The 21,030-nt window shown below is 35.7% G+C and overlaps 1 protein-coding gene across 1 annotated transcript; it reads left to right on the top strand.

Moving 5' to 3' along the window:
- The first annotated feature begins 1,568 nt into the window (after positions 1-1,568).
- On the top strand, positions 1,569-21,018 carry POLG2 (DNA polymerase gamma 2, accessory subunit). The gene is made up of 8 exons (XM_026711175.2): positions 1,569-3,573; positions 4,757-4,865; positions 4,970-5,075; positions 17,533-17,703; positions 17,851-17,991; positions 18,457-18,537; positions 19,964-20,064; positions 20,819-21,018. Exons 1-8 carry the CDS (start codon positions 2,859-2,861, stop codon positions 20,982-20,984), a joined length of 1,590 nt encoding a protein of 529 aa, XP_026566960.2. The 5' UTR covers positions 1,569-2,858; the 3' UTR covers positions 20,985-21,018.
- The last annotated feature ends 12 nt before the right edge of the window (positions 21,019-21,030 follow it).

The raw sequence follows: 21,030 nt of genomic DNA on the forward strand, positions 1-21,030 counted from the left end.
ATCAGCTGGTTTTGTGCTTCAGACTAAGATTAGAACTCAAATCTCCCAGTCTGCAGCCTAGCTCATGATGGATCTTAAATTATTTTAGGCTTAAATGTCCAATATGTTAAGAAATAAACTTGTTTAAGATAAATGTAAATATTTGAGTTGATATGTTTCAACTTGCCCATAATGCAATTCTGTTGCGTAATAGAAATTTCCTCTGGCTTGTTGGGTCACTGATTGTGTCAACCCAAATCTTAATTTGCATAGTAGGTTTCCAGATGTTCAAGGAGATAAATGAATTCTTAAAATAATATTGGCACGAATTCTTAAAATAATATTGGCACGGGCACAAGAACCTAGTTATAATTGGCCTTCAGCATTCAGTACTGAAATATTTATCTTCTGTTCAAACCTGTAACCTTAAAATATGCATGTAGTACTTGTGGCATCATGAAAAATAAATGCAAATACAGATGTGATTTTAAGTATAAGTGAAGGCATTCTGGTACACATTGCACACTGATTTTTGCTAAAAAAATTATTTGCAGTACAGAACAGTACTGTAGTGTTTAGACTTTTTTGTGGCAGTTGAGAATGACCATTGTCTTGCAACTTTTTAATGTAGCCTGTATATAGCTGGTTCTACATGGATGTAAAATGTAGATTTTCCCCTCTCCTGAGGTAGGCTGCCTTTTTTTCCTTGGGATTTAACTGAAGATATTTTATTTCTATTATGAATCTTAAGATAGAATACTAAATAACATCTCCCAAATCTTTGCCTTTCAGAAACAGACAATATTGCGTTTTGGTTGAATATATAATCTAAATTTTACTCATTTGATTTCAGGCAATAATTGCCTGTCTTCAACAGTGCCAAAAAACCCGAACCCCATCCTATGAAATGTGTCCTGGTTTCTAGCTTGGTGCCTTACTAACCAAACTCTGACATCATTAATAAGGTTTTATATTTTTACATCTTAATTCTGTTACCTCTTTTTATCTTCACCGCTGCTGTTTGGCCCCTAATGAAGTATTAGGGTTATTGAGAAATCAGGCCTGTTCAATTCACTAAAGTGAAGAGAACTACAGCTTCATGCTATGATACATATACACCAGGGGCATGCAAATGGTTTTTTGCTGTAAATTACCCAATCACAATAACCATGAGTACCGAGAATATAGCCAAGTTAGATTCTAAACAAGTTCAAATCAGATTGCATCTAAGAAGATACTTTGAATTAAAGACAACGTTAAAGCAACACAAAATGGAAACAATGCAAACTGACAGAAGAGGAATGTTATTAAATGGTCTTATGCAGATCCCAATTTCTGGCTGAAGTGTTTAAATTTGCAATAATGGAGCAGCACTAGAAAGTGCTCCACATTAGTATATCTAGGCTGTGGTTTTAATTGGTGATGAGATTTCAAATACTGCATATTGTAATAAAAACAATCAAATTCTAAACCATTTTAAGGATTAATGGAACAATTGAAGATGTGACCTGAACATTATACAAGAATCCATGAAAAGAAGTGGCATTTGTGACAGGTCCCCACCCCATTACAGTTTTTTATTTCAATGTTATGGTGGAGTCAAAAACAATCAAATTTACTATCAATAGTTTTTTCGGTATATTTCCCATGCATTCTGTTTTATTGGTTGTTCTGTTCCCTGGTACCAATTGGAAGCAGCAGTTGGGAGAAATGTGCCTAGGTTTGCAGTACAATCCAAGGTTAAAATTGGGGACCAGGGTTAAGCTTGAGGGATAAATAAGGATGCTGCACTGCACTTCCATATTTCATGTATAATCCTATATAGTGTATATTAAATTAGAGAGGCTTATAGTCCCAGCAGAGCTCTCATAAAGGATTAGTGATGGTTGTGAAACAATGGGAAAATTACATCGGCCTTTTCTAACTTGTGTTCCATAATGTTTTGGATTCTTGCTTCCCCAAAGGCATGCCTGCTGAGAATTCAGATTGAACAAATAGTATTTGCCTTAAAACTATTAGTTTAGTGACCATTCAAAGTTATAATGGCACTGAAAAGAGACTTATGACCATTGCAACTTCTCAAGATCACATAATTACAATGTTGGCAACTGGTATATGTTTTATGATGTTTCCACTGTCCTGGAGCCATGTGATCACCATTTGTATCTTTTCCAGCTGACAAGGTCAATGGGGGAAACTAGATTCGCTTAATGGCTACATGATTCACTTAACAAAAATGGCAACAAAAAAAAAGATCGTAAAATAGGGCACATATCACTTAACTGCCTTAATAAGGGAAATTTTGGGCTCAATTGTAGTAAGTCAAGGACTACTTACAGTGCAATACATCTGGTCGTTTTTGGAAAAGCCTGTGTTAATAATGACAGACCTGCCTTGTGAGCTGCTGAAAATAATGCAGTGCTGATGGTAGATAAAAAGCCTGAAGGGCAATCCAACATAAAATCCCCCTAAGAAATACTACTCGTAGCCTTCCGCCACAAGGCTTCTCGGTCAAAACAGATCAGCATCTGTTAGCTTCCTTTAAGCGTCTTGAATTAACTGGATGAGGGCATGGCGAGTATCTCTCAAATCTCTTACTAACCTGCACCGACGGCTTTCGCCCACAAAAAACGAAGATTAGAGCCCGGCCGAAAGCCAAAGGTAAACAAATCTCCAGCAGCCTTCAGGCGGCGTGGCTAACAGCGAAAGGATGCCGGGACTTGTAGTTCAGCATCGCCCGAAAGGCTCAGCGGTCCCCATAAGTGTTTGCCAAACGCGTAAGGAAGAGTAATGACGTACTGTTCCGCTCTCCCTCCGTGAGTGCCCGGCCAAGCGGCGCATGCGCAATCCAATCAGTTTCCCCCCGGGTGTTTTCCTACATGTGGCTCAGGCGGTCCTCCCGGTGGGGCTACTTGTGCCTTGCAAATTCCGGCCTTTCCGTAGCTCGCAGCGGCGAGCGCGGCTCCGGCTGCCTCGTATCCGGTGGGCGCCTCAGTTTTCTCCACAAACGCTCTCGAAAGAGGCGGAGAGAGAGGCAGCCCGGAGTCCCGTGGGAGCAGCTCGACAGCCCGAAGCTGCTCGCGGGGAGCCGTGCAGCGCCGTCGCGGCTATTCCGGGGCTCCGCCGTTCTCTCGGTGGCCCAGTCGCGTTCCTGCTTAACGTCTAGCAGCAGCAGCAGCAGCAGCAGCAGCGCCGACCATGCAGGCGAGGAGTGCGGCGAAGCAGCCTTGGCTGCTTGTCAGAGGCGGCGTTTCCTCCGAAGCGGGGGAGACGAGGGCAAGCAGACCTGGGCTTCTTACCTGCGAGGAGACCACCCGGCCTTCGGGCCTCTGGGGGTGGCGCTGAAGAAGAACCTGGCCACGGAGTGGTGGGAGGCCGTGGTGGTCTTTCGGGAGCAAGTGCTGGGCGTGGAGGGCCCGGTTCGACTCGAGCCCGCTGCTGGCCAAGGGCCCCTGGGGGAGTCCCTGCGCTTGGTGCATCCGCGCACCGTCGGGGAGACCCTGCAGGAGGCTGGATCGGACGGAGAGCAGCCGCTCGCCGCCTTGCAGAAAATGCTAGCCCAGTCCGGGATGCTTCGCGACAACCTTCTTCACGGTAGGATGTCACTTCTGTAGGTTGTTACTTCTGATAGCAATAGAGCTTAGACTTACATACCGCTTCTTGGTGCTTTACAGCCCTCTCTAAGCGGTTTACAGAGTCAGCCTCTTGCCCCCAACAATCTGGGTCCTCATATTACCGACCTCGGAAGGATGGGAGGCTGAGTCAACCTTGAGTCTGGTGAGGATCGAACTTCCAAATTGTAGTCACCCGACATTCAGCAGATGTAGCCTGCAGTACTGTACCCTAACCACTGTGCCGCTAAGGTTCAGAATTGAGATGTGGACCTGATCTGCAGTAGATCACCAATAATATCTCGGGATTGGGCATTCAGTAACAGCAACTCTATATACTGCAAATAAGCAAAGTTACAAAATTGAAGTTCTTGTATCCATCAATCTGTAAACAGTCTGCACTCTGTTGACCAGTTGTGTGTCAGAAAATGTAATACACGGGTTTGGGGAGGAGGTGCCTATAAAATAAAATAAGTATAATGGCATGTGGGGATGACTTGGGGGACAGGAGGAAGAACTGCAGCCTAGACACACCTGATAAATGAAATCTGAATCCAGAAAGGGTGGGGATGGAGAAAGTATCTCAAAAGTGACCCGCCCTAGTTTTGGGGAGAGTGAAAAGGAGGGACAGGAGAAGTACTTTCACACTTGCAAGATTCAGTAACTGTATAATAAAGGTTGTGTTAGTACTAGTGGTTGGCGCTACTTGTTTGCACTGCCACAAAGAGTAGATGGTAGGTGATAAAAATGCATAAAAGTGCTGCTACGTTTCCACATGAAAAGGAGGAACTTGCATTATAGTGTAATTATAAATGTTTTGCTATTGGTGTGTTTATGGTTAAGTAGTTGTTGCCTAATCCATGACTTCTATGTTTTTATGATTATGTGGCTGTTGTGTTCCTATGCTTGATTCATTTAACTGTACAGAGAGGGTACTGTAATTATTAATAGAAAATGTGGATATGTTAAGTGTTATGTCTGAGATTAGGTCATTATATGGTATATTCAAGCATTAGAATCATGAGATTGTATGAGACATTTACATCAGTGCATAGCATATTTGCATGATACGATCATCCACAGGCTGTTTCTGTTCAAGATAAATGAAATTATTCTGCAATATTGTAATGCATCAATTGTTGATGTTTATTATTTTATGTTGATAGGTGCTTTAGAGCATTATATTGATTGTCTGGAATTGGTAAACCAGAGACTGCCTTTTGGAATTGCGCAAATAGGAATATGTTTTCATCCAAATGACAAAAATCCCATGAGGTACAGTAATCCAAGTTCCTAAATTCTTTTTTGTAGGTATGTGCCCTTTTCTGTAAGAAAAACAGCTTGCTTATTTGTTGACCTCTTCTTGGTATTCTTTAAAGAACAGGTGAAAGGACAATGGCTTCCCTTGTTTGGTACAACTCTGCCAGAACAGCTGGACAGTGGCTTGGCTATTGGTTACGTCAGCGGCTTCAGTGGTGGAGAAAGGTATTTAGAGAGATCTTATCTATATGAGGTGTTAAAATTATCAACATATTGAATGGTTCCCCTGAAAAAGCTGCTGTGAAGTTGAAAGTAAAATTGATATTCTTACATTTAATTCATGCAGCTCATTGCTTTAAATGTTAATCTAATGGTAACTGAATTATTTTTCATCTGAGTAGTTCAGAAGATCAGCAACTATCCATTTTGGTCCCAAATTTTGCAGATCTTCTAAACCAAATTGTCAGAGAAGGCTTGTAATTTATATTCTTCTTTCTTTATTTTTAGTCCTTTTATTTCTGGTTCTTTCCTAATTATTCTTGTTAGTGCTTCCAAAGTCAAAATAAATAATAAAGGTGATAATGGACACCCCTGCCTCGTTCCTTTATATCTCAAATTTATTTGTTGTATGGCCATTTATCAATATCCTAGCTTGTTGTTTATTATATATTGCTGATACTTCATTTAGGAATTTTTGCCCAAAATCCATATACTTAATTTGTTGCAGAACGAGACTCCATTTTACATTATCAAAGGCCTTTTTAGCATCCAGGAATAATAATGCTACCTGTTCTCCGCTACGCTCTTCATAATACTCTATGATGTCTAAAATTGTCCTAATATTATTGCTAAGATGTCTTTGGACTGTGTGTATAAATTTAGTATTTTCTTGAATCTTGTGGCTATTATAGTTACAAAAATTTTATAGTCCACATTTAATAGAGATATTGGCCTATAATTTCCTATCTTTGTTTGATCATTTTTTTTCTTTTGGAATAATCATAATCGTTGCTTCCTTCCAAGATTCCGGAATCTTTGCCTTATCCAGGACTTCATTAAATAATTTAAGTAATCTGTCGCCTAATATTTCTTGTTGAGTTTTGTATAATTCAGCAGGGAGTGCATCCGGGCCAGTCACCTTGTTATTTTTTTGTTTATTTATTGCCCAAGTCACTTCTTCAAGATTTATACTTCTATTCAATAGGCTTTTTTCTTCTTCCAATATTTTCGAAAGATTCGCTTTCTTGAAACATTTTATCACTTTTTCTTCTTTTATGTGTTGTTCTTTATATAAGTCCTCAAAAAATTTCTGGGCTGTATTCCTTTTCATTTCTTCTTGATAACATATTTCCCCCTGTTCGTTTTGTAGCTAAGTGATCCATCTTTTTTCTGCTTGTTTTTTCAATTTTCAGGCTAGCCATCTTCCTAGTTTAGTGGCATTCTCAAATATATTTTGTTTTATTCTTTTCAGTTTTTGGGTTAAATCTTCTTTTTCCAGCAAATTTATTTCATGTTTTATTAAGTCCATTCTTGTTTTTATCTCTTTCAATTTTGGTTCTTTTCTTGTAGTTTCATCTCCAAGTTTTCATATTCCATTTCTAATGCTTTTTGCTGTATCTTCTTTTTCTTGTTTTTATTCGCCATATAATTTATCGCCATTCCTCTCATAACTGCTTTAGCTGTATCCCAGGTGCTTTGTAGGGACGTGTCTTCTTTATTTTCCTTAAAGAAGAGTTTCATTTCCTTTTCCAATTTAATTTTAAATTCTTCCTCCTTTAGAATCATTCTTTGTAAGGTCCATCTTGGGATCGTGGATTGGCTTTTCCAGCTAAACCTGATATAACTATGATCTGCCCACAAGCTCGGTTCAATTTCTATTTCAAGTATTTCTAAGATAAGCATCCATGTCATATCCAGTCTCGACCAGGACTGATGTCTGTTTGAATAAAACATGAATTGTTTCTTATTTGGATGATGTTCTCTCCATGCATCATAAATCTTAGTCTCTTTTGCCAAATCATGAAAAATTTTCGGTAATACCTTTCTTGTTATTTTCTTATTTTTACCTTTATAGTCCTTTGCTTTGTCTATAATTGCATTAAAATCACCTAAGATGCAAATCTTTTCATAATACATTTCTTTAATATTATTATATACTTTTTGAAAGAAGTGTTCTTGTGGGGCATTCGGAGCATAAATCTCTATCAAAAGAATCTTTTTATTTTCTAATTCTATCTCTACCATCAATATCCTGCCATCTTTATCTTTAAACATTTCTTTAGCCGAAATCCAGTCCTTTATGTATGACACCACCCCTCTTTTCTTTTGCTTATCTAATGACATAAAAACTTTTCCTAGTTTTCTATTATCTAACAAGTATTTTTATTTCTCTTTTATATGCACCTCTTGTATTGCTATTATATCTGCATTCAATTTTTGTAAATTATGAAATATTTTCTTCCTTTTCACTGGGGAATTTAGGCCATTAACGTTCATTGAAATTACCTCACATTTCTCTCTTTTTTTTTTTTCAGTTTCTTTGTCTCGTATTTCTTGTTGCTCTCATTTCTCTGGATTCTGCATATTGTCTTTCATATGTTTCTGCCTTTCTTCTTCCATATCTCCTCTCCTGGTTGTCCGGTGAATTTTCTTCCTTATTTTCTACCTCTGCTCCTCTTTCCTCAGCCAAGTCTTTCCTTCCTCTTCTTCCACTGCTGTCTCTCCTTCATTAGCAAATTGTTGATCATAGAAATCTTCCGCTTTGTCAATGGTGTCTAGTCGATCTCTCTTCTCTTGCCAGTTGACCATAATTCCCTCCAGCATCAATCATCTAAAACTGATATTATATTTTATTAGCTTAGTTGTCAGAAAGTGGTAAGGTCTCCTCAAGTCCCTGACACTTCTCGGCACCTATTTAAGGACAGTTGTTTATTTTCCATTATGTTCTACTGGATCATCTCTTGTTCTGTGTAATATTTCATCTTAATCAGTCAAACATGAACTTCTCTAGGAATATTGTGTCTTCTTGCATAGTTCATATGCACTCTATATGTCTCGTCCATTTTCATCACAATTTCTTCTTTTTCCATTTTCAATATTTTTGCAATTATCTCACCCATTACATCTGGCAAATAATCTTCTTTTTTCTCCTTAATATTTTGGAATCTCAGATAGTGAGCTGCTTTTTCTGCTTCCAGTAGAATTACTGTAGATTCCAGCTCTTTATTTGCTTGTATCAGCTTATCCATCAGGTCTTCCACTTTTTTCTCCTCTTTATCTATTCTAGATTCTATTTCCACTATTTTTTCCTGGTTTTTCCTCATCTCTTGTTGGTAGCACTCAAATTTTCCATCTATAATTTGGATTTTTTCTTTTAATTCAGATCTTAGTGATCCTATCTCTGTTTTCAGATCTTCATGGTTTTTAGATAGCATTTCCTGCATATTCAGCATTAGTCCTTGTAGATCTTTTATCGAGTTCGATCTCTCCCTTGGTAACATTTCATCTATAGCTCTCTGTGTGGAGGGACTGGCCATTGAGGTCGTTGTCAATGTTTGGGTGGGTATTTTTTTTCCAGCTCCCGGCTTAGGTATATTTGTATTACTTGTCATACTAAATATCTTTGCTATAATCTTTTTCCATCACGTCTTCCAATTTTGTTCTTCTCTTTCAAATCCCTCCAGTTCCCTCAAGTTTTTAAATTTCTAATTCTCACACTAACACATCACTCTGCAATATTTAATTAATAATTTTCCCCCTTATATCAGTTCTATAACTCTATCATTTGTCCAAATATTTATATTAATATTGAAGCCAATCTAAAAATAAATCCCATCTAATATCCAATAATCAGTAGTATGTTCAAATATATCCACAATAATACCAATCAATATGTGATAATTAATTTTAACAGTTATATTGCTTATAGTAATCCCACTTAGTCAAGTCTTGAAGATAACAAATATATACCTAATTAATCTATAGCATAATATACCAATCTATCAAAATATATAATTATTTAAAAAATTTCTTATACTTTAAGTAATAACCTAGTTATCAGGTATATAATATATGATTTATATTTGTATTTGTATAATTATATCAATCTCTATTCCCCAATATATGCAGAGATCAGCAGAGTATTACATTTACCTATATACTTGCCTATATATGCAATAAATTAATAAATTAAGAATCAACAAAATATACCAAAAAGAAAAGAAAAACAAGAACTTTACTATAAAGGGAAAAGTAACCAAGTATCCTTTTTCTTGTCACAGTTTCACTTCAGTTCAGTAACCAGCAGGTGTCTCTCATGAAGCGCTATAGTGTCTCTTTGTCAACTTCAAAATTGCAGACTCATTTCTTTGTACCCTCCATTTTAATTAGTTCCAAGCTTCTTTTTCCAAGAATGTTCAGAACAGTTCAAAAGAAATATAGAACCAAAATCCAAAAAGAATCCAATGTCACCACAATATTTGATCAAAGTTATCAATTCTCTCTCAGTTTTTTAAATCAAGTTCATTAGTTCAAAGTTACTCAAATTATTCCAAACCTTTCCATTTTTATTTTGTAATCCCACAGACCTCTCACAGTTCCACACTTGGCACTTTCAAATGTCACCCTTCTCCAAGTATAGTCCAAAATTTCTCTTGCATTAAATCCAGACACCAAGCTAATCGTTTTTTCTTTAACAGCCATATACACCGATCTCTCTTCTGTTCACCAGATTTTTTTTTTATGGCTATCCTATCTTCTTCCAATCTCTTTGCCCACCATTAAATCTGCCGCTCCTTCCGTTGTTAACTAGGGCTGACTTTTTTTTTTAAATTTTTTTATTGTTTTTTAACATACAAACACAACAACAAAACATAAAAGCATCAGCTCCCCCATATTTTTATACAAACAGTAAGTCGGTTGGTCCATCAGTTTTGTGCATTCATCTCATAGTCACAATTACAATTACCTTATATAATACTCTTATTATCAATACAAATTTATAAATCATAGTATCACTATTAAAAAAAAAGAAATTTGACTAAACTTTTATTCGATCATGCCTTTATGAGATAACTATATTTTAAATAATTTATTCTAAAACAAGTCTTATAATCATGCCAATTCTCTCCTAAATAGGAAAGAAAAAAAAAGAAACAGAAAACTATTATATAAATATAGTATCAAACACCAATAAAAAGAAAAGAAAAATAAAATCAATATTATTTCTTATTGTCTAACCTTTATATTTTAGTATTTCATCATTCAACCATTGATAGAAGAAATCCCAAACTATATAAAATTGTTTATCTTCTTGCTCTCTAATTTCAAAAGTCAATCTACTCATCTCAGCACATTCCAATATTTTCTTTACAACTTCTTCTTGCAATGGAATTTTCTCATTTTTCCAATTTTTTGCAAATACAATCCTAGCAGCAGTCAATACATTTACAATCAAATATTTCAACTCTTTACTATATGTATCTGGTAGGATTCCCAATAAAAAAAACTCCGGTTTCAAGTCTATATGCTTCTTTGTCATTTTTCCAACCACATGTGGATTTTAGTCCAATATTTTCTAGCATCCTCACAAGTCCACCACATATGGTAGTATGAGCCAGGTTTCTGATGACACTTCCAGCATTTTTCAGATTTGTTCTTGAACATTCTTGCTATCCTTGTCGGGGAAAATGCCACCTGTAAAACATCTTATACAAATTTTCTTTATAGGCTGTAGACATTGTCATTTTATAATTTTGCAACCATAAATTCTGCCATTTCTCTAAGTCAATCCCATATCCAAAATTCCTCCCCACGCAATCATAGTTTCTTTAACTTGTTCTTCCTCCAGCTTAATTTCCAATAAATAACCATACAGCTTTTTAATCACCTTTTCATCAGTACCCATCAAAATCTTATCTAAATCAGTTTGCTTATCATAAAAATCCCTCTGCTTTGGAATCCTCATAGTACTTTGAATGTATTTGCAGATATGAAAACCAATTCATCTGTATACCTTGTTCTTCTAGTTTTTGCATCGATTTAAGTTCACCCTTTTCATCTAGTAATTCCCCATAGCTAACTGTTTGTTCCTTTTTATAAATTATAGGATAAAGAGAACGCTTCTATCGTCGATAACCAAACTGGAATTTTCAAATAACACTGTTTTTGTCTTCTCCCAATTTAACCACAGAGACTCCCATATATAATGTCTTCTAAAATACCCCTGTGTTTTGGTTCCCTTGTACCATAAAAAAAGCATGCCAGCCCAACAGCAAATCATGACCTTCTAATGTCAACAATCTGGTTTTCCTTAATGTTATCCATTCTTTAACCCACGTCAAATTTGCAGCTTGGTAGTACAACTCCCAATTAGGCAGACCAAACCCTCCTCTAAATCTAGCATCCTGTAAAAGCTTTAACTTTATTCTTGCTTTCTTGTCTTGCCATATATACTTCAAAACAATTTTATTTAAATCCTCAAAGTATTCTTTTCCAAGCCTAATTGGTATTGTTTGAAACAAAAATAAGATTCTGGGTAAAATGTTCATCTTAATTGTTGAAATCCTTCCTATTAATGACAGTTGTAAGTTTTCCCATTTTTTCAAATCTTGGGCTATCTGTTGTTTAAGTTTAATATAATTGTTCTCCTTCAATGTACTACATCTTGACGTCAAGTATATCCCCAAATACTTAACCTTGTTTGTAACTTGAATTTTTAACAGTTCTGCCAGCTCTTCTCTTTGTTTGTTTCAGCAACATATTCTTTGGCAAAATCTTTGTTTTATCTTTATTTATTTTCAAACCAGCCACCTCCCCATAGGCCTCTATCTTTTCCAACAGCTTCGAGGCTGTTTCTATAGGATCTTCCAGGATGAAGGCGAGGTCATCTGCAAGGCTTGTAGTTTGAGTTCTTCCTTTTTGATTTTCATTCCTTTTATAGTTTTATCTTCTCTGATATTTCTATTCAACACTTCCAAAGTCAATACAAATAACAAAGGCGAAAGAGGACAACCTTGTCTTGTACCTTTTCTTATATTAATAGAATCTGTAAATTCTCCCTCCATCATTACCTTAGCTGTTTGTTCACTATAAATTGCTTCTATTGCTTGAATAAATCTTCTAGCAAAGCCCATCTGTTCCATTAAAAGTACCATAAACCTCCAATTTACATTATCAAATGCCTTTTGAGCATCTAAAAATATCAAAGCCATTTGCTTTTCAGGTGTGCATACCTCACTAATATTCCAAGGTGTCCAAAATTACTCTCATATTATCTCTAGAATTTGTGCATTTGGCAGAAACCCATTTTGATCTGGGTGAATAAAGTTATTCAAATACTTTTAAGTCTTTCTGCTAATATTGAAGCAAAAATTTTATAATCTGCGTTTAATAAGGAAATCGGTCTATAATTCTTGATTTGAAGTAGATCCGCCTCCTCTTTTGGAATAAGTGTAATATAAGCCTCTGACCATGTTTTAGGAATTATCTTTTTACCATAACTTCATTCATAACTTCTAACAGTGGAATACACAATAATTCTTGAAAGGTTTTATAAAATTCTACAGGAAATCCATCTGGACCTGGTGCCTTTCCATTATTTTGTTTCTTAAGTGCTTGACTTAACTCCATCATTGTTATATTGCTTTCTAGCATTTCTTCAATCTCTTTAGGTATCTTAGGTAGATTTACATTCTGCAGGTATTGTTTAACTTTCTCCTCATCAATATCTTCTTTCTTATACAAATGTTTATAAAAATCATAAATAATTTCTTTTTCTCTTTGCTGCCATGACAAGTTTTACCTTGGTCATCTATTAACTGCAGTATTTTCCTCGATTCTTTCTCCTTTCTCAGTTTGTATGCTAGCCATCTACCTGGCTTATTTGCATCCTCGAAATAATTCTGTTTAGCATTCCTAATTTTCTGTGCCAGTTCTTCTTTCTCTATTAAGTCCATTTTATGTTTAGTTATATCCAGTTTCAGTTTGACATCTTTTCTGTGTGGTATTTTCTGTAATTCTTTTTCAAGTCTTTTATATTCATCATCCAAGGCTTTAAGAGTTTGCCTTTCCTAATATTCTTTTTTTTCTTGTATAGTCTATTATCAAGCCTCTAGCATAAGCCTTCATTGTGTCCCAAACATTCTGTATTGAAGTGTCTTCTTTTCTATTCTCTTTAAAGAAAAGGGCAATTCTTTCTCCATCCATTGTATAAATTCCTTATCCTTTAAAATAGTATTATTTAATGTCCATCTCAATCTTTTTCCTTTGTCCTTCCATTTAATTGTCAATGGGTTGTGGTCAGCCCAAGTACTTGTTTCAATATTTACTTCTTGAATACTAGACATTAAATCTGTTGAGATCCAAATCATATCCAGTCTGGACCATGATAAATGCCTATTTGAATAAAACGTAAATTGCTTAAGTTTATTATTTCTTTCTCTCATATGTCTTTTAAAAGTTAATTCATCTATCATTTTAAAAAGGATTTAGGAAGAGTTTTTCTATTATGTTTTACTGCTGTTGCAATATAATCAAGTTTATTATCCACAATTCCATTAAAGTCTCCCATCATAATTGTATTAAGCATAATCCAGTTCAGCCATCTTAGTATGTAGTTTTTATAGAATTCTTCCTGTTTATCATTGGAGCATAAATTGCAGTCAAAAAGTATCTTTCTATTATTGTCCATTATTTCTACCATTAATATTCTCCCATCATCATCTGTATAAATCATTTTTGCTGGGATGGCCTCTTTAATATATAAGACCACCTCTTTTCTTAGATTGGGTCAAAGAGGTAAACAATTTCCTAATTTTGGTTGTGATAACAATTGTTCATGTTGCTTTTAATATGAACTTCTTGTAAGCAAATTATGTCAAACTTTAGTTTCATTAATTTATGGAAAATCTTCCTTCTCTTAGCAGCTGAATTCAGTCCATTTATATTCATTGTAATCAGTTTTTTCTCTTCCATGATTATGTTTTATATTTAGATTTAACCACTCTCGTAGGTCTTGCTTCACACGTTGATCTTTAATATCCACTTGTCCACCTACTGCACCTTCTTCTTTTTCCAATCTCCATTTGTTCCTCTTGGGATTCAATTGGTGGAACCTCCTTTCCTGCCCCTCCTTCTCTCCCTCCAAAAACTTCTGCATAAAACAGTTCTGCTTTCTCAATTGAATCAATTCTATGTCTCTGTTCCTGCCACGTAAACATCAATCCTTCTGGGATCAACCATCTGTAAGACACCTCTTTTTCCAATAACCTTTTGGTCAGGAATCGATATTCTCTTCTCATCTCTCTCACTCTTCTAGGTATTTGTTTTAAAACCAAAATTCTTTACCTTTGTATTTCAATGTCTTCTCTCTTGCCACTTGTAATACTTGTGTCTTCATAGATTTTTAATAAATCTAATATGAACTTCTCTGGTGGGTTATTTCTTATCGCATATCTTGTAAAAACTCGATATATCTCATCTATTCCATCCATCATCTTCTCTTCTGTTATCTCAGTGCATCATAAGATTCCTACCATTATCGCAGCCAGATCTTGTCCTTTTTCTTCTTCTATATTTTGAAATCTGAGATAAAATTCTGATCTATCCAAACTCCTTCAACATCTCACTTTTTCTTGTTCAATTACTGTTAATCTATTATCAATATTTCAATACTTCTCCTCTCTTTGTTTGCCCCCCTCTTCCAACTTTTTGAAGTCTCTCCTCATATTTTCCCATCATCTGTTGGATACTTTCCACTTTTTTTCTCCATCCTACCTGTTCTTTGTTCAATGGTATCTATTTTACCTTAAGATCTTGAATTCTTGCATAATCATCTGAAAGGATACTCTTTCTTGTTCTTTTCTTTATCTTGCTTTAACAATGTCTGAATTGAGCGCTGTCCAGATGGTGGGGAGGCAGAAGCAGACATAGAGGCACCCGAAGATATAAATTTCTTACTTACTCATTTAGGTGGTTCCAGCTCTTCAAATTCTTTCAAATTTTAATCCAGAAAAAAAGTATGAAGTTATAATCCAAGATAAAGGGCCAACAATAAAAAAGCCAATAATGAGAAAAAGAAGAAAAATTCTTCCCTGACCTTAATCCAATTAAGAAAAATAATCCATAAAGAGAGTAAAAATAAGGTAAAAACCCAGTGATAATAATAACAAGACAAGACAAGCCAAAAAGAAAAAGGAAAAAGAAAAGAAAAAAAACAAAAAGCAAAAACCAAGAAAAAATAAATTTCTTCAAATTCACACCTTAGTCCAGCCAAAAAAAAAAAAAAAAAAAAGCCTCAATTGAAAAGGAAAAAAGAAATAGTCCACTGATGTACATTTAAAAAAACAAAAAAAAACAGGATCCAAATAGAAAGGAGAAAAAAATAAAGCAAAATAAATCAAAATGGAATAAAAATAAAGAAAAATTCAGAGGCTTCCTTTGCAAATAAATCAAACTTAAAAATAAAGACCTTGATGTTAGTGGAGGGGTGGCGGAACTAAAAAAAAAAGAATTAAAAAAAAGAATAAGCAACAATACACTGCACTCTATTTAATTGTCCAAGGCTCTAATTATAACTCCCTTCTCTTTCCCACAAGCTTCAAAGCTAAGCCATAAATATCCAGAAAGACACCTGTAATAATATTCAACAAAGTGCTTTCCTCTATCTTATCAGAGGGTGTCCTTGAGAAGAAGAGTTTATTTTTTCCAGTTCAAGTAAAATATTTCCGAGCCTCTAGTTGGCAGTGTTACAAAGTTTCTTAGTTCTCACTTTCCCCCTCCTCTCTGAAGAGCATAAAAAAAAAAAGGGAAAAGGGAAAAGCCGATATGGAATACACAAAAGCAAAAAAACAAAATCAAGGGAACCTCTAGCCTAAAAATGAAAAATCCAGAAGAAGAGTAAAACATATAAATATAAAAGAAACAGTCCAGTTATCCAGTAAATAACAATAAAGTCCGAAAGCAAAGAAAAAAAAAAGTAAATGGATTCTCTCTTTGACGTTTCCCTTAAAAAAGCATAACTTCCGTCAGTTTTGTCAAAAGAAAAAAAAAATCACACAGGTTTCTTCAAGTAGTCAGAGTGAACTTTCAAGGCTCAAAAAGTTAAATAAAGAAAAAAAAGTTCTCACCCAACCGACGAACTCTTTCTCAAACTCATTCTATCTGGAGCCGCCCCGGCTTCAGCAGCATGGGGGCTGCCTCTCCGCCGCTGGCAAGAAGAGCTTCACCCAGGCTCTCCAGGGATTTGCGGTATCCCGGAGTCCTCAGGGTGCGCTCTTCACGATGGCTACCCCTACGGGACAGCGTAAGTCCGTTGGACCGGCCGGTAGCGGAGATATCGGCTGCAATCGAGGAGCTCGATTGCATACCGTATCGCCACGGCGCAAGCTCCTCCCATCTCCCAACTAGGGTTGACTTTTAATGCAGGGTTTTTAATGCAGGAGATATATCGTTCGCTTTTGGGCTCCCCTTTTTGTTTTACTCACTTTAAAGTTGTTAAAGCTGTCCATTTTATATGCACCTTCATTCCGCTGTTTCACCGATAATAGGACCAGTTGTCTTCATCTATGCCGATCGCCTTCCTTTGTCTGCTCGATCAGGTTCTCTCTGCTTCCCTGCATGAACCGCCACCCGTGTAGGTTTTTTAGCACCCCTACACCTTCGGAAACCCTACAAGCCTCCTTTTGAGCCCCCAAAGGTCCTGCAAAATGAAATTTGAAAGATCGTGCTTCGCAGATGAATCTGCTCGCAAGTCTTCTCTCCCAGACAGCTGGCTCCACCCCACAATGCTGAAAATGGAACAAAAAAATTGGAACATACTACCATGTATGGTGGAAATGTGGAAATTGGTGGAAATATTGGCTGAGTATTAGAAACTGGTTGGAAGAGATGTGTAAAATTTAAATAGAGTTTAGACCTGAAATTTTTCTGTTGGGAATCAATGTTGGAAAATATAACAAGGAGATAATATACCTAATAGTTCATGTCACCACTGCCATGAGACTAGCTCTTGCCCAAAGATGGAAAGGAAATAATATGCCAGAAAAGATGGAAATAATTAGAAAAATTTGGTCGTGCGCTGAAATGGATAGAGTAACTCAAGAATTAAAAGATAAGACTGAATCTGATTTTTATAAAATCTGGGAGAAGTTTTACCACTGATTTAAAAAAAGAAAGGAGTAATTGTAGCAAAAATTATTAATATTTATGTACATATGTAAATTTGTATTTTTTGTTATGTATGCACCATGTTCATTGTTTTTAATGTTTTTGTTTGTTTGTTCATTAATAAAATTTATATTAAAAAAATCAGCAACTACAAACCAACAGTCCAAAATTAATTTGGAATTTAAACAGAAAAATTTCAAATGACTTTTAAAAATACTTTTTTACAATTACTTTGGGGGAATATTATGTTTTTATAACTTGTTAGAATTAAGATGAGTTTTCCTGTATCAACAAAAATTGCAGTCAGTATCTATATAGGTAATGTGTCTATATGGGTAATGAATACTGAAGTATACATTATTTCCTAGCCAGATTTTTATAAATGAATATGTACTTGCTTTCCAAAGTATTTCCATATTTTCAGTTGTGTTGAGAGTTAAAATATGTGTAGTCTTTGTGTTTACCTGGGATATACTTAGTCTGTAAATCCCTGCATTTTTATATTTCTTTTTAATAGTTTGCCATAAGCCCATCCAACTTCAGCAGTGGTGCTCACAATGAAGAAGGAAGAAGAGGAAACAATCTGTATTATAATTTTCCCTGGGGGAAGGAAACAATAGAAACTCTGCAGATGCTGGGAGACAATGAACTATTACAAATGTATCCAGGAAATGTATCAAGATTGTATGTAAGTTTTATTAAACTCTTTAGTGCTGTTATGTTAGCACCATCCCATTTTTCCCTGTACCATCCGTTTCATATAATACGAGCGATATAGGTGATTATGATGAAATGGCACATTAACAGAATGCACATTTTGATGTTTCTTCTTCAGGGTCGAGATGGGCGAAAGCATGTTGTTCCTCATGTCCTCTCTGTGAACGGCAATTTGGACAGTGGAGTATTAGCGTACCTCTATGATAGCATGCAAGTGTCTGAAAATGGTTTGACCCCCAAAAAAGCTCTGCAGAGAAAGGTGATTCATACTCCTAAATTGAATTAAATCAATGCAAATGGAAGCTAAGTGTAAGATTTTCCCCTTGCAGTTGTGCTGTCTCCTGTTTGAGACTTTTCATTTGGACAATTAAAAGATTCCATTGCTGTAAATTTGAAAACTATAAATGTAGTTTGTGTTGCTTTCAGTGCCCTGGATATAGAAACTTTCCATAAGAAAACAGAGTGATCTTTGACCCTTTCCCACTTTCCCCATCTACTGTATGTGTATGTCTCTTCTCTTCCCCTTCCCCCCCAATAATTCTGGAGGTTGAAGGCATGGAAGAAAGAAACCCTGGAAGTTGCAGAGAGACTAAGCAAGTATCGCCTTCATTTTTCCCAGCAGGGACATTCTGAGAAAAAAGAAGCTACTTTTAAGAAATCTCCTGCTCTGTAAATATTTGCAATTGTTATTTTTTACCTTATTTTCAAAAATGTTTTATTTCAGGTCCTTAAGCTTCATCCGTGTTTGGCACCCATCAAAGTAGCTTTGGATATGGGAAGGGGCCCAGCAGTAGAGTTGAGGCAGGTGAGCTATCACATCAAGATTTTTAAAATAGTTTTTATGTCTCTATTTTAATAAAATCAACTGTTGTTTTTTTTAAAAGCACTTTCCATCTAATTCTTTTGGCCAAGCTCTAATATAAGATAAAAGTCCTTCTCCAAAAGGTTAAAAAAGCCAGAATCTACGTTCAGTGCTGGGGTATTTCCAGGAAAACATTAGGGCAGATTTAATTCTACATACATTAAATAAAACAACTTCATATAAATAGGGCTTTTCTGTATCTGTTGTTGGATCAAGGATTCTGCTGTGCAGAGGAGAAATATTTCTGATCCACCAACCTCTTAACCTGCCTGGCACTGAAGTTGATATCTACGGAAGTTAGGTCTGTATTAGAAAAGCTTTCGCTTTTGCTAAGAGCATAGTACTGAGTCACAGGTCACAAGTATATTATGTGATTGTAGGAAAACTGGACAGAGAACTTCCATTCTGTTGTGATCTCACTCAAGAGTTCACCAGGGTTATCAAGATTCTTCTGTCAAGCTTCTGTATCAATTGCCATCACATAGGGTTTAACTTGGGGGCATCTAGAATGGAAAACAAGTAACTAAAATAAATTGAGCATAATTTTTATGATTAAAAACTATAAGTAAATGGCTAGATTGCTTAGCTCCATCCCACTCACAACAGCTGAAGGATCTAGTGTGATGAGCATTGAGCAGGGTCACATAATCTCTGAGGTCATTTCAAATTTTGTGACTCTGATTTAACAGGCAGCGTAAGATTTTGATCCATTTTCGAAAGTCTTTTTACCCTTCTTAACACCTTTGCAATATTTTTGGCTTCTTGGCTACCAGGACTCAAATAGAGAATTGCTCTCTATAATTTCGTTCCGTTATTAGTGTAGGTAAACCCATATTCAATATTAGAAGTGCGTCATATTAAACAGATATTATATGAGAATGCCTGAATCGTAAGGCAAAGTCTAATAAAATAGGACCCTCTTGTCATGGTTGGGAGCTGAGACCACCAATCTCTTATTCCTAGTAATGCTAATAAGTCTTAAGTAATTACAAAAAATAGTTTAGAACCCAAATTTTGCAAAAACAAATGTAGAAAATTAAAAATAAAATATATTGGAAGAAACAAATCAATCTTAGCTCTTAGCACAAGGATATTTTTACTTTTCTCTTTCACCCAGAAAGTATGTATTTATAAAGAATAATGTTTGTAGTTCAGGGTTGAAATGAGGAGTCCCTGGTGCTCTCTGAGCTTGCTTGTTTTCTTGTTTTCTTGGGGTAATGAAACGACCGAAAGAAAATAGGCAAGCTCACCACCAAGGACTCTTCATATCATGTGTTTAAATCTCCTTAGTGCCAGATATAATTGTAATCTTTATCATTACAGTTTTGTCTTTTCATTCAGTGATTCAAGAAAGTGTTTGTTTTCAAAGGTGTGCCAAGAGTTGTTCAAGGAATTGTTAGAAAATGAGATTTCTGTTTGGCCTGGCTATCTTGAAACCATGCAATCCTCTTTGGAGCAGCTCTATACAAAGTAAGGAGGGGAAAGGGGGCATAATTCAGAATGTAATGTTGAGAGCTAAATATTGAAAAATTTACAACATTGACAAGTTGTTAAATTTGCTCAAAGTCTTTTTGAACAAACCAATTAACCTTAAGTTACAAAAAAAATCCAAACAAGCCTGCATTTATTTGTAAATTGACTTTAATCATATTCCTTTAACATTCAGTTTAGTGAACTGACAGAATAAATAAGTAATGTAAATGTGATTTATTGGATAAATCACACTTGGATAAGTTCTCACTTAAACCAGATTTATACAGAGTATTTATTGGATAAATCACACTTGGATAAGTTCTCACTTAAACCAGATTTATACAGAGTATTTTATGGTTTGGAGTGAAATGTCACTCCAACTACTGTAGTTTAGGTCTTTTGGAAATTCAGGACTCCATTTGAAAAGCAAGCAATTATTTGTTAAAGTGATTGAAAAGTAATTTAGATGATTTAAATGGATCATATCTACTCTCCAATTCAGTGGTGTCCAACATTCGCAGCTTGGCGGCCCAGCGGTGGGGGGAGGGGAACCGGGTTGCACGAGCACAAGTTGAGCTGTGTGTGCGTGCCGGCCTGCTGCTCATGTGCCTGGTTCTGAATAAGCAACCGCCTGGGAGTTGGGGACCCCTGTTCTAATTGATTCCTAAAATATGCTTTCCTAATATACGTGCCTGATACAGCTGCTGTATACCCTTGAACAGAAACTCTTTGTTCTTATTCTTGTTGATAGGTATGATGAAATGGGTGTGCTTTTCACAATCCTGATCAGTGATGCCACACTAGAGAATGGGCTGGTGCAGTTGCGAAGTAGAGATACTACTTTGAAAGAAACAATGCATATATCGAGATTAAAGGACTTCTTAATCAAATATATGTCTGCTGCTAAAAATACTTGAATTTTTAAAAAAATAAAGGCAATTTTGAACCTTTCTTTCTGAATGG

This window comes from Pseudonaja textilis, chromosome 2, assembly GCF_049901715.1.
Source record: "Pseudonaja textilis isolate UNSWEBS1 chromosome 2, rPseTex1.2, whole genome shotgun sequence".
In the NCBI taxonomy this organism is placed as follows: Eukaryota; Metazoa; Chordata; class Lepidosauria; order Squamata; family Elapidae; genus Pseudonaja; species Pseudonaja textilis.

Excerpts from the sequence above, each read along its gene's own strand:
- POLG2 (XM_026711175.2), top strand. The coding sequence starts at position 2,859 with ATGTGGCTCAGGCGGTCCTCCCGGTGGGGCTACTTGTGCCTTGCAAAT. Across the intron at positions 17,992-18,456 it reads AAAAAGCTCTGCAGAGAAAG|GTCCTTAAGCTTCATCCGTG; the intron begins GTGATTCATACT and ends GTTTTATTTCAG. Across the intron at positions 18,538-19,963 it reads CAGCAGTAGAGTTGAGGCAG|GTGTGCCAAGAGTTGTTCAA; the intron begins GTGAGCTATCAC and ends TTGTTTTCAAAG.